Consider the following 13,791-nt stretch of genomic DNA (forward strand, 5'->3'; position numbering starts at 1 on the left):
AAGTCTTAAATGTACATTTAGAACCTCATGATCACAATTGTCATTTCATTTGAACCTGTTACTCAGTAAGAGCATTTAAATTATTTTTTGTGTAATAGTACAATCTTATGTAAAGGGGTGTTTTATAAATATGTTTTTGTGGTGTTCATTGATTCAAAGACCAAAACTTTACCCCTAAAACTCAAAGGCATACTGTTTTCTCAATAATAAGAAAATATATTATTACCTAAGTGAAGTGAAAGTGAAAGTCACTCGGTAGTGTCTGACTTTCTGAGACCCCAGTCCATGGAATTCTCCAGGCCAGAATACTGGAGTACTTTCCCTTCTCCAGGGCATCTTCCCAACCCAGGGATCGAACCCAGGTCTCCCACATTGCCAGGTGGATTCTTTACCAGCAGAGCTACCAGGGAAGCCCCTTTGTTACCTATGCCTGTGGTAAAATTTGAATAATTGTTTCAGAGATAGTTTTCATTAAGTTTAAGAAAGCCCATTATGTTTTTATATTTGAAAATTCAAAATACGCTTTCTTTCATTAGCATATAAGGCAGGCTCCTCTCACGTTCCTTTATTGTACTAGATATTAAGTTGTGCCTGTTTCAGTTTTTTGTGTTGTATATTTGTTTCAGAGCATTCACCTTGAAGTGAAGTGTTAGTTCGCCTTGAAGTGAAGTGTTAGTTGCTCAGTCGTGTCCAACTTTTTGTGACCCCACAGACTATAGCTTGCCAGGCTCCTCTGTCCATGGAATTCTCCAGGCAAGAATACTGGAGTGGTTGCCATTCCCTTCTCCTGGGGATCTTCCCAACCCAGGGAAGGAAGCTGGGTCTCCTGCATTATAGGCATATTATTTACCCGAGTCTGAGCCATGAGGGAAGCCTTGCTCATAAATATTTAAATGGAGGAAAAGTAGATCAGAATCAGAACCATGAAGGCCTTTCTGTAATAGGAGATGCCTCTTAGCCAAAATTTAGAAATTATTTAATCCATGAATGAAAAATCAGTTTTCAAAATTTCCTAAATTTCTTGGCATAATCTAAGCTTTATAAATTAATATAACTAAATTAGTGATTCTATTTTCAGTGAAAGCTTTCTAGGTGGTGCTAGTGATAAAGAACCTGCCTGCCAGTGCAGGAGACATAAGAGATGCAGGTTCAATCCCTGGGTTGGGAACATCCCCTGGAGGAAGGCATAGCGACCCATTCCAGGATTCTTCCCTGGAAAATTCCATGGACAGAGAATCCTGGCAGGCCACAGTCCTTGGGGTTGCAAAGAGTTGGACACAACTGAAGCAACTGAGCACGCACGCACACACACACGCACACTTCAGTGAAACCAAATATTCAATGAGGCTTTAAATCGCTTGTAAAACCTTTTAATGACCATGTGCATATAGCCATTTGATATAAATATGTATCATGTTACCCATTTATAGAGAAAATTGAGGCTTTTAGAAATTAATCTCAAACGGAAGAAAGGAGACTAATATTTTGAGTACCAGATCAATCAAGTACTTTATTTGATGTATTCTCAGGTTATCATATTTTAAATAAGTAAATAATTTCCTGGCAGTAAATGTGATCAAGCTTTTGGTGCATAGTGTAACCACATAATGTGTCTCTGTCTTCCTTATTCCTCCTGTTTGTTTATTTATTCAACTGTGTTTACTGAGTTTTTATATAATCAGAATAATCCCCTATATCCTGCTTTTTATCAGATGCTTATGTATATGTGATTATAATAATGGTCTTGGTCATTTTTTTGTTTTTTAGATTCCTGAATTTGATAACTTATACCTGGATATGAATGGAATTATACATCAGTGTTCCCATCCTAATGATGATGATGTTCACTTCAGAATTTCAGATGATAAAATCTTCACTGATATTTTTCACTACTTGGAGGTGTTGTTCCGCATTATTAAGCCCAGGAAAGTATTCTTCATGGCTGTTGATGGTGTGGCTCCTCGAGCAAAGATGAACCAACAGCGTGGGAGGCGTTTTAGGTAAAACATTTATAATTTGTTTTAGAATGCCATTTAGATTAATAAAATATAATATTTTAAAGATAACTGGCTTGGTTTAACACAGTGCGTCTCCTTCTCATGCTTCTTTTCTGCTTAAATCCCCTGCAGAAATGGAAGTATCTCACACTTACCATGGCACATTTTACCCAAGTAAACAAATTAATTATTCAAATGACATGTTATTTCTCAGGGTATATGTTGGATTAGATAAAGTTACTCTGTTCTCTGTCACAAATTTTTCAGACTTCTCAAAACTTAGTAATTTGGAATAGTCGTAGTAAAGTTCCTATAGTATTTCATCCTGAGCTATGGAACTGTGTAGTGAATGAGAGATTGTGCTAATGAGGATGTCACTGACATTTAATTTGACCCCGGGCTTGATTCTGACTCTGCTTGAATATGGGTCCTCTGAATAGAAAGGCAAATGAAACTGGGAGGTGATTAGGGAGTAGAAGAGAGCTGAGTTAGGACACTTAAGTATTATCAACCCTTTGGATAACTTGGGGAGTAAGAGAAGTAAAAGGTTGGAAAAGGGTTGTACACAGAAAAACAATGCTAAAGTAAAAATCCTGTACCTGTGGGATATTTCTAAATAACAGTGAAAACATGCTGTGTCCTTGTTTTGAGTAGTAAAAGTAAAGTTAAGAGGGTTGTTGGAGGTGAAGGAAAGAAACCCTGAGTCTAGTGAGTTTGATAGGTCCATAGCATAATGGGTCCTTTCCTTTTATCACAGTCATAGGTAAAGGAGAGAAAGGGCTCTGTTGAATCAAACGTGGAAAAGATCAAGGAAGGTTGGGAGAGGACTTCGGAGGAGTTTAGCCCTGAGAATGGGAAGAGGATGGTAAACTATAGAGATTTAAATATCAAAAGAGAAAAGACACTGAAGATACTGGAACAATGAACTCCTTGAAGACAGGGGCCATCTCTTACTCAAATTTAGATTCTCAAGTACCACCCAAGACTTTAATCTGAATATCCAAAAACTGTGCCCTGGAAACTGTTTTTTTTTTTTTTACCAGATTCTCCTGATAATTGTTAAACTAATTTTGGGGAGCTGCTGGGCTAGAAAATCTAGTGTTGAAAAGGGATTATATAAGCCCACTGTGTCAGTCACTGTTCAGTTACAGGTAATAGAAGTTTGGTCTAAGCAGAAAGGGATATAATACAGAGAATTGGGTACTTATAAAATCATTGTGAAAGTCAAAAGATTTCTGTCCCCCAGTAGTAGATATAATGACCATCTAAATTAAATTTGCCCAATCCTGTCCATTTTAGTTCACTGATTCCTAAGGTGTTGCTATTCAATCTTGCCATCTCCTTGCTCATATCCAATTTACCTTCATTCATGGACCTAACATTCCAGGTTCCAATGTGGTATTGTTCTTTATAGCACTGGCTTTACTTTCACCACCAGACACACCCACAATTGAGTGTCATTTCCACTTTGGCCCAGCTGCTTCATTCTTTCTGGAGCTATTTGTAATTGCCCTTCACCCATCCCCAGTAGCATATTGAACACCTTCCAACCTGGGAGACTCCTGTTCGAGTGTCATATCTTTGCCTTTCTATGCTATTCATGAGGTTCTCTAGGCAAGAATACTGGACTGGGTTGCTGTTTCCTCCTCCAGTGTACCACATTTTGTCAGAACTCTTCACTGTGACCCATCCGTCTTGTGTGGCCTACACAGCATGGTTCATAGCTTCATCAAGTTATGTAAGTCCCTTCACCATGACAAGGCTGTGATCCATGAAGGGGTCAATTTAGTTATAATTCAACAATAAAGAAGCCATAAATTTATCTGTTAGCTCCAAGGCCCCAAAACACCTGCCATATCTATACTGGAAAAAAAAACCAGATGCCCTGCACCTTGCTTCTCAGCACTTATAAAGTTGCTAAATATTGAAATCTCTTTTGCTGTTGGTAAAACACACCCCTGCCTACAACCCCAGTGCCACAACTGTCATGTACACTTACCAAACTTCTCCCTTCCAAATGTTTTATGGAAACATCTGACAAAATCTAAGTCACATCCAGAAACCTAGCTGAAGGAAGCCTGAGAGTTTAATTTTTTATAGCTTTCCCACCTCAGAAGATGAACTAGAAGAAAGGAGTGGATGTTGAGGGCCAATTCACCATAACCACCACAAGCGTTTACTCAATACTGTGGTGGTATCCCGCGCTCCATGTTTCCCCAAAGTCCCCCAGCTAGCCCTATCTCATTCTCCATAGTGACTGTTGCCTTCATTCGTATTCTCTGATCATAATCTCTACACATCTCTTACTCATTTTTAAATCTGCTCCTTTCATCCCCCTCATGCCACTGAAATTTCCTTACAAAATTACAAATAAATTTCTTAAAGAGACTAAATGTAAAGAATAATTCTGTTTTTATATTGCTTCATTTATCTCCTGTATTTAGCAGTGTTGACCATTATTTCTCTCTTGAACTTCTTTCCTATAACCTTCAGGTAACTACTGTCTTTGACCAGGAGTCAAGCCTGGGCCCCAGGAATGGAAGCACTGAGTCCTAACCACTGGACCACCAGGGAATTCCCTCCAACACTACCTTTCAAAAGAAAAACAAAAGTTTATTTATTTGGTTGTGCTGGGCCTTAGTTGTGGCATGTGGAATTTAGTTCCCTGACCAGGAACTGAACCCTGGCCACCTGCATTGAGAGCACAGAGTCTTAGCCCCTGGACCACCAGGGAGGTCCCCGACTCTACCTTCTTAATCTCCTTATCTTCTCTTCCCCTCCTTTTTTTTTCTTAAAAACTGATGTTTCTTAAGGTTCTGTCCTGTGTCCTGAGAGATTTTATCCAGTGGCTTTAATTACTGAAACTGGCCTGACTCCCAAGTTATCTTTTGGTGGATATCTCTTCTCAGAACTTCTGTATATCCAAATGCCTGCTAAATGACTCTGGATACCACAGTTACATTTCAGGCTTAACATATTCAGAATTGAACTCATCTTTGCCTCAAACTTGCCTTCCTTCTATGTCCTTATTTCTGTGGAAGCAGCATGCAAATAGCTGCTCAACTCCAAAGTCCAAGAGAAATTTGAACCTCTCCCTCTTCCTCATTCCTCACATCTAAGTCATATCTATTTACTTCTTTTCATCTTTACTGCTACTGCGTCAGTCTGGCCTTCATAATCTTCTACCTAGACTAGTAGTTTTACCTTATTCCTGTCCCAGACATTCTCTGTATTACAGCTACATTAAACAGTGTATTTAATTTCTATCTATTTCTTATACTCTAGGGCTTCCCTGGTGGCTCAGATGGTAAAGAATCTGCCTGCAATGCAGGGACCTGGATTTGATCTCTAGGTCTGGAAGATCCCCTGGAGAAGGGAATGGCTACTCTAGTGCCTGGAGAATTCCATGGACAGAGGAGCCTGGCAGGTTCTAGTCCATGGGGTCGCAAAGAGTCGGACACGACTGAGCGACTATCTCTTCACTGTTTTCTTACACTCTGTCTAGCGTGTAAACTCTAAGAAGAGGAATCATTTCTTTTTTGTTGTAGCCCAAGAACTTATCACATAGTAACATTGAATAATCATTTCTTCAAAGAAGAAAGAGGAGAAATGAGGAAAGAATGGCTTCTATTGGAGAGATTACAAATGAGTTGTTATCTTCAAAGTTTTTGTTATATTGAAGAGGTTGGTGAGAGAGAGGTGAACTCTTCTTTCAAACAAAGAAGAGTTTATCACAGAAATAGAATTCAACAGAGCACAGTAGTTAGAACTAGTAACAGGGCTGTAGAAAATGTACATAAAGCAGGAGTTACTAAATTACGTGCCTTGTGGCATATTTGTGTGCCACACGTGAGTTACCAGAGAAACCATACTGGAATTGGGATGCTGATATTCAAACCTGTTTCTGTCAGACTCTAAAATAATCATCTTCTTCCTAGTAAATTCTGTTGCCTCAAAAATGAAATCATTTTGGCTACTGATGTCATTAATGTTATTAGGCTTTCATTTTAGATATTTTCATGAGGGAATCCAAAGGTGTACATTGTAATTTTATAATTATTTTTATGTAATATTCTTAGAGATCATTTTAGTAACGTACTTCTTGTTTGGTGTTATTAAATGTAGTGTGCATAATGAATGTTTATGCTATACTTTTGAAATTATTTCTAGAACCAATATGTATGTTTGTGATAAGAAAAGAATTATTTTATAATAAGTATTTATAACATTCTATGTCAGTTTTATATCATTATAATGTTCTGCTTCTATAGTCCATAGCTGAAAAACTTATTTCTTTAAATAAATAAAACAAGCAAATCTGAGGCTCATTTTTATTGGTTATAGTCATTTCAAAACTTACATGTTTTGAACTTAAAATTGATGAATTAGTATTTAGTTACAAAAGCTTCTAAATGACAGTTTACTGTATGTAGAGATCTCTTTTTTTCCCAGAAAGTTGAGGATTCTTTTTTTCCCCTTAACATTTAAGGTCAGCAAAGGAGGCTGAAGACAAAATTAAAAAGGCAATAGAAAAAGGAGAAACTCTTCCTGCAGAGGCCAGATTTGATTCCAACTGCATTACACCAGGTAAATTCACTGAGAGAAAAATTCTAGGAAATTTAAAATGTAAATTTAGTTTTCTTTTGTAACCTTTTTTTTTGTCCTTAGAATTCCATTTGTTGTATTTTCCCAGTTATGTCACTTCATAGGATGGTCTGGTCACCTTGGTTATAAATGCCCTTATGAAGACCCACTGTAGGAATTTACAGATGCTGATAGAGCAACTATGGACAGGATTCTCCCACATGCACAGAATTCCTGACCTAGAACGAACTTACAAGATCAGTCCTAGTCTTGGCATTTATTTGTATGAGAACTGACTCAGTGAGGTTGTAGCTCACCCAAGTTCATCTAGCCAGCTTGTTTTATTCAGGATAAGAAACCCATTTTCCTTATCTAGAATGCTTACTGTTTTGCTCCTCAGAGGTGGTTAAGACTTCTGTGACTTTAAGGATTAATTATCAGTATTACAAGTTTAATTTTAAATGCAATAGCATAGTCTGCACTTCCTAGAGTCTAACATCATTATAACCCTTCACATTGAAGAAAAGTCTTAAAATTGTATCTTCTCATTAATTTCTTACTGTGGTAGTTTTCTCTTCATTACGTGCCCTAATGACACTGCTCAATTTAATAAGCAGTTTATCATTATATGGTTTAAGACTGTGTTGCCTTTGACTGTTGATCATCTAGGCTTTTCCTAAAACATAATCATTGTATACTCTGTTTCCAGATTAATAGTAATTTTTTTTAGTTAAAAGTAGTAATAATAACAGTTGTTGTTGTTATTGGCAATCTTACAAAAAGAAAACAAAAACTTTTAGAATCCAGCAGAGGAGATAGAAGATTGAAGTTTGTTAGATAGTTGAAACTCTGCCCTTGTGTGAAAATATTTGAAGTATAGTCCCAAGGCAGTAGTAAAATTCTTCGACTTTCTATATCTGACATTAACCTCACATAGGGCTGACTAGTGAAATTGGAAATAGTTGTGATATTTCCTCGGGAAAGATGCAACATGATTTGCTTTTCAAGATAAGCAAGAGAGCTTTCAGCCTCCCCACCCATATCCAGTTTCATGCTATCACTGATAACTCTGTTTTTATATCTCATTCAGATTAAATTTCTAAAATCGTTTTATTTAAAGGGACTGAATTCATGGCCAGGTTACATGAACATCTGAAGTACTTTGTAAATATGAAAATTTCTACAGACAAATCGTGGCAAGGAGTTACCATCTACTTCTCAGGCCATGAGGTTATTATCTTTTCTTATTTAAACAGTTTTTCAACTGAATCTTGAGAAATGTAGCATATTACTGCATTTTTTTTTTAACATTATATCTAGACTCCTGGAGAAGGAGAGCATAAAATCATGGAGTTTATCAGATCCGAGAAGGCAAAGCCAGATCATGATCCAAACACCAGGCACTGTCTTTATGGTTTAGATGCTGACTTGGTAGGTAAAATGCTTATTGTTATTGTAGTTTTATGCCATTATGATAATTATCTGTTTAGGAAACTTAGTCTTAATATTAGCAGATTTCTGGTTGTGGAAAGGAATATTAGAGACATGATAATAATTGCTACTTCTGCTGTTACCAAAGTTCAAAACATTTGGAAAAGGTGTTCTTTTGCCATTGTTTATGATCAACAGGTGCGTATAGTTAGTATTCACACCTGACTGACCCTAGTGCCATGAATTCTCTGTTGAGTTCTGGGTAGAGGACCCTTTTTGTTCTCATGCTTAATACAGGGTTTTTAATACCACCTGATAACTCCGCAACCCAAGTTTGCTAGACGTTTTTGCTGTTGTTGCTGCAGAGTCTTCATTGCTGCACTCGGGCTTTCTCTAACTGCAGTGAGTGGGGGCTACTTTTCATTGCATTGTGCAGGGTTCTTATTGCAGTGGCTTCTCTTGTTGCAGAGCATGGGCTGTAGAGCATGGGCTTAGTAGTTGTGGCTCAAGGGCTCAGTTGCTCCACAGCAGCGTCAGAACTTCCTGGACTAGGGATTGAGCTCGTGTCCCCTGCATTGGCAGGTGGATTCTTAACCATTGGACCACCAAGGGAAGTCCCTGCTAGACGTTTTTTAACTTTTTATTACAGAAATTTGCAAGAATGAACAAAAATAGAAGAGCGAGCATAATGAACGTCTTTGTGTCCTCCTTCCTCCTTCGATTACTTTCAGCTCCTTTTCCTAACCATCTGTATCCTTCCTCCTCCTCCTCTGGATTCTTGAAGTATATGACATTATATTATTTAATCTATAAATATTTCATGATCGAGAATATTAAAAATAATAAAATAGCTCCAGTGTCATTATCCCATATAAAACAATGTTAATAAATCACTCTTTAATATATAGAAAACCATTTAGCATTCTCATTTCCCTGATTGATTCATAAATGTTTTATTTTGTGTGAATCAGGATTAAATTAAACTCTGCATTGGAGTTGGTTGATATGTCTCACTAAACTATTTGACTTACTTTGGGGATTAGAATACTATGTGAGAATATTAACTGAAAAGATCCTTTCCCAGTTTTTTTTTCCCAAGGTTTCACCTTCTAAAGGTATCCTGACCTCCAGAAGAGTCCTGTATTTTTCTGATTTGGAAATGCTATTGCCTCTAATTCCTTCCCATTCCCCCATGGCAAGTAGAAAGAAATAAAAACCAAGAGAGATTATTATTAGAGGGATGCAGTGGTGTGGTTGTAAAGGTTATGTGAGTCTGAGGTGAACATTGTTTTCTTAGGAAAGTACACACAATTTACCCCATTCATCACCTATAAATGGATCATATTTTGAAGTTTATATATTTAACTTGCTAATTATTTTCCTTAAATAAGCATGTTCTTCTTTATATAGAAATGTTGTTGATTGCTTTTGTGAACCTGATGCTATAAAAATGAGAAAATAAAAACATTTCTTAATCATTTTTCAACAGATTATGCTTGGATTAACAAGTCATGAGGCACATTTCTCTCTTTTAAGAGAAGAAGTTCGATTTGGTGGCAAAAAGACTCAAAGGTAAATCATACTGCCTATAAACTGGAAGGTAGACCAGAAATTAAATTAGGAATAGTAATCCATTAACAGGCATATGGTCTGTAAATATTTTCTCCCATTCTGTGGGCTGCCTTTTGACCCTGTTGATAGTGTCATTTGATGTACAAAATTTTTAAATTTGATTAGTTCTGGTCTATATTTTTCTTTTGTTGTGTATACATTTTAGTGTTGTTCCGTCATTCAGTCATGTTCAACTCTTTGCGACCCCATGGACTGCAGCACGCCAGCCTTCCCTGTCCTTCACTGTCTCCCAGAGTTGGCTCAAATTCATGTCCATTGAGTTATGTACAGTCTTAGTGTAGTATCTAAGAAATCATTGCCGAATCCAATGTCATAAAGCTTTTTCCCATTTTAGTCTAAGGGTTTTATAAGTTTTAACTCTTACATTTAAGTCTTTGATCCATGTCAAGTTAATTTCAGTCTCTCAGCATTGATTATGCTCTTAGTGGTGGATTTTTCATAAATTCCCTTAATCATTCTAAGGAAATTCCTTTCTATTTCTGCGTTGCTGAGTATTTTTATCATGAAAAGGTGTTGAATTTTGACATAGGCTTTTTCTGTTGAATGAGTATGTGGGTTTTTTTCCTTTGTTTATTAATATGGTGTATTACATTGATTTATCTTATGTTGAACCATTTTTGCATTCCTGTGAAAATGCCACTTGTTCATGGTGGATAAATGCTTTTAATATGCTCTAAAAAACTTACATTCTTACTTGTAATTAATCTTGGAATATAAGCCAACAGTGAGGAATATAGACCCCTGGACCAAGCCAGGGAAAGGTAAGAGGAGAAAGTAATAGTGTGCACCACTGAAGCCTTAACCTGTACTGCAGTAGATATAAAAGTATATATACTCACTAATCTATATGCTTTTTGCTGGTAGCCATCCTTAAGTGGGCCAGAACAAATCCCATTGATTTCTTACATTTGTTATTTATTATTTAGACTTTCTTAATTCTGTGAGTCCTTCCACAGAAAGCGTGCTGTAAACCAATTATTTTGAACTTTATATCTATTATAATTGTTATTATGTTTTTATCTTACCATTACCCTGCAGCTTACATATAAATTACATGCCTTAATGACAAGAATTAATTATACTGTAGTGATAAATTTTATTTTAAGCCACACTTTTAAACTTGAACCTTAAAAATATAATTAACTCTGTGTTGATCATCTGACTAATTACAGGGTATGCGCACCAGAAGAAACCACATTTCACCTCCTACACTTGTCTTTAATGAGAGAGTATATTGACTATGAGTTTTCAGCATTAAAAGTAAGTATTAACATAAATAGATCAGAGGTGAATATGCAGAAATTTCCAAAGGATTTGACTCTTTTCTTCATATTGCTATAGGACAAGATCACATTTAAATATGATATTGAAAGGATAATAGATGATTGGATTTTGATGGGATTTCTTGTTGGCAATGATTTTATCCCTCATCTACCTCATTTACATATTAATCATGATGCACTGCCTCTTCTTTATGGAACATATATTACCATCCTGCCAGAACTTGGGGGTAAGAAAAGTTTAATATCCATTTGAGGCTACTTTAATTTAAAACTCAACTAACCCTGGAAATGTCACTCAGTTTATTAGATTATTGCATGCACAGCTAAAGTAGGAAAAGAATTTGGAGTTTCTTTTAGTCTAAGGCACCAAGTTCTAAAGTTGCAATTTTCAATGGTTCACAAACAGAGAAGATGACACAAGTTAAGCAATCTCATTTATTCATAGATACCTAACTAATCTCTACCTTTAATGGCTTACAAAAGCCTGCAGAGGTTGTTGGTTTCACTTAGCTCTTTTCATGTTTAACTTTAGAAATTCAGTTTTCTGCATGGATAAACATCAGAGTATTTACTATCAGGGAGAGACTTTTAGGTTTACGGTGGGAAACTGACAGGTGGTGCTGACAATGAAGCAGACAGCCGAGTTCCCTGGCAGTCCAGGGGTTAGGACGCCACACATACACTGTCAAAGGCACGGGTTCAGTCTCTGGCCAGGGAACTAAGATCTTGCAGACCATACAGTGAATCAATCAATCAATCAATCGAGTAGCAGGATATTTGTCTTTTTCTTCTTAAGTTACCATATCAAATAAATGACCTCAATTCTAGAACTTGACTTAATTTAATTAACTGTCACTCCAGAGTTTGGAAATTTGGGAGGATTCTTATTATGTAAACCTGAAACTTTTTCTATTTTGCTTCAATTCTTACATATTGTGTATTACAGTAACATCAAGTCTGTAGAAACTAGGGTCACTTATATGGTCCAGCACTGAGTGGTTTTTCTTGATTAAGCGAAACTCAACGTTTTGTAAAAAAAAGAATTTATAAAATTATTTTTTTTTTAATGTCAACATTTAGTGCAAATTCATTTTTTGTTCCGTTTAGGTTATATTAATGAAAGTGGGCATCTCAACTTACCTCGATTTGAGAAATACCTTGTGAAACTATCAGATGTAAGTAACTATAAGTTTTTGTTTTTCTGTCGCAGGGTAGCTATAAATGGTCAGTAACCAGTTACATAATACCAGAAGAAAAAATTTCTATAGTTCTACTCCAGTTGGTTATTTTGTATGAATAATTTCATCTAAATTATTTTTGTTTCTACTCACTTTTTATTTTTAGTTTTCAGAGTAGTAAATAAAGTCCCTATGTGCATCAAAAGTAATATCTTCTGATTTCCTATGCCCTAGAAGCAGTCATTGTTAAAAGTTTGATTTATTTTCTTCTAGACATACTTAAGTTATTTTAAAATAAATTTAACTATTTCTGTGTAGTTTGATCGAGAACACTTCAGTGAAGTTTTTGTGGACCTCAAGTGGTTTGAAAGCAAAGTTGGTAACAAGTACCTCAATGAAGCAGCAGGTGTTGCAGCAGAAGAAGCCAAGAACTTCAAGGAAAAGAAAAAATCAAAGGTGTCCATTTTTTTAGGTGTCCTTTCATTTTTTTACCTGTAAAGGTAAAACTGATATTCCTTGTTTCTCATTTTCTTTCTTGTGATTTTGGGGTTCCTCATTTTGGTTTCATTTCCTCTTGTCCTTTATGTTCATTTTAAAAATTGTTTGGTTTCTTTTTCTGTATTAGATACCATCATTTAAATCTGATCTTTGAAAAGCATTGCATTTTCTTTGCTCTTCCATTCTATTAATAAGTGTAGAGACATTTCTAAGAACCCAGAAAATTAGTTATCTCTTTAAAAATGTGGATATTTATAATAGCATTTAATGTTATAAGATCACTTATTTTTCTCTAGAAATAATTTATATATAAAATCATATGTAAAATACAGTGTCATAATATATGGTAAATGTTAGGTGCTTGATAAATGAATAATAGAGCCACTTAGAATATGCTAGTACCCTGTAAAACACCTTTTGTAAGCCATAAAGAATGTCTTATGTGTGTTAGCTTGGAAAATAAACCTCTTCTGAAACTCTCCTCAGCCAGTCCATAGTTACTGGGTTCTGGTGAAATTGTTGCGCTTCCTGCCGTCTCTTGGCTGTACTGCTTCTATTTAAGTTCAAGCCTAATAGCTCTTGCTCCAGAAAGGGCAGCTATCCTGATCTTAGTAGTCTTTCTAACTGCTTAGCTTTTCCTCTATGGAACTTAGCAGCAGCTTGCATTCTACTCTGTTTTTTATCTTAATAAAACAGGCTCTGAAACTTTTGGGGGACGTTTACTCCAAACTTAAATATCAGTAATCCCTGGCTCCACCCACCTCAGCTCATTCCTTAAACTTCACAAGTCGTCTGGGGGTATGTAGTTAACTTTAGAGACACAGGTAAAACAAAGAAACTGGAGAAACAGCCCAGACAAGAAAATTGGCAGAGACCCTAGATTGGAAGAACTAGTGAAAGTCACTGGCAGTTGGTAGGCAGTCAGAAAATAGAGAAGAGAAAGGATGAAATCACAAGAGTGGAAAAATAGATGGGCAGGATATGAACAATGTGATGAAATGGAAGAACTTTAGAAAAGCAGATGAGTTGCGTGGAAGAAAATAGAAGTGGAGGGTAGAGTTATAGGAACAATGGGAATCAGAGATATAAAAAATAGGTAATAGTTGTAATTATTGGATTCAGTTATAAACAGATTGTTTCTTGTTAACAGTAGCGTGGAATTTGACATATAAAAATGTTGAAGTTGAT

The 13,791-nt window shown here is 36.1% G+C and overlaps 1 protein-coding gene across 2 annotated transcripts in view; it reads left to right on the forward strand.

The window, feature by feature from the left end:
- Positions 1–13,791, forward strand: part of XRN1 (5'-3' exoribonuclease 1) — a 109,971-nt gene that overhangs the window by 9,880 nt on the left and 86,300 nt on the right. For both annotated transcript variants that reach the window (XM_043474209.1, XM_043474210.1), the window contains exons 2-10: positions 1,768–2,000; positions 6,487–6,584; positions 7,702–7,811; positions 7,902–8,012; positions 9,502–9,584; positions 10,817–10,904; positions 10,986–11,154; positions 12,035–12,102; positions 12,424–12,561. In XM_043474209.1, the coding sequence (XP_043330144.1) occupies positions 1,768–2,000; positions 6,487–6,584; positions 7,702–7,811; positions 7,902–8,012; positions 9,502–9,584; positions 10,817–10,904; positions 10,986–11,154; positions 12,035–12,102; positions 12,424–12,561 (1,098 nt within the window). The remainder of the gene's footprint in view (positions 1–1,767; positions 2,001–6,486; positions 6,585–7,701; positions 7,812–7,901; positions 8,013–9,501; positions 9,585–10,816; positions 10,905–10,985; positions 11,155–12,034; positions 12,103–12,423; positions 12,562–13,791) is intronic.

This window comes from Cervus canadensis, chromosome 7 (genome assembly GCF_019320065.1).
Source record: "Cervus canadensis isolate Bull #8, Minnesota chromosome 7, ASM1932006v1, whole genome shotgun sequence".
Classification (NCBI taxonomy): domain Eukaryota; kingdom Metazoa; phylum Chordata; class Mammalia; order Artiodactyla; family Cervidae; genus Cervus; species Cervus canadensis.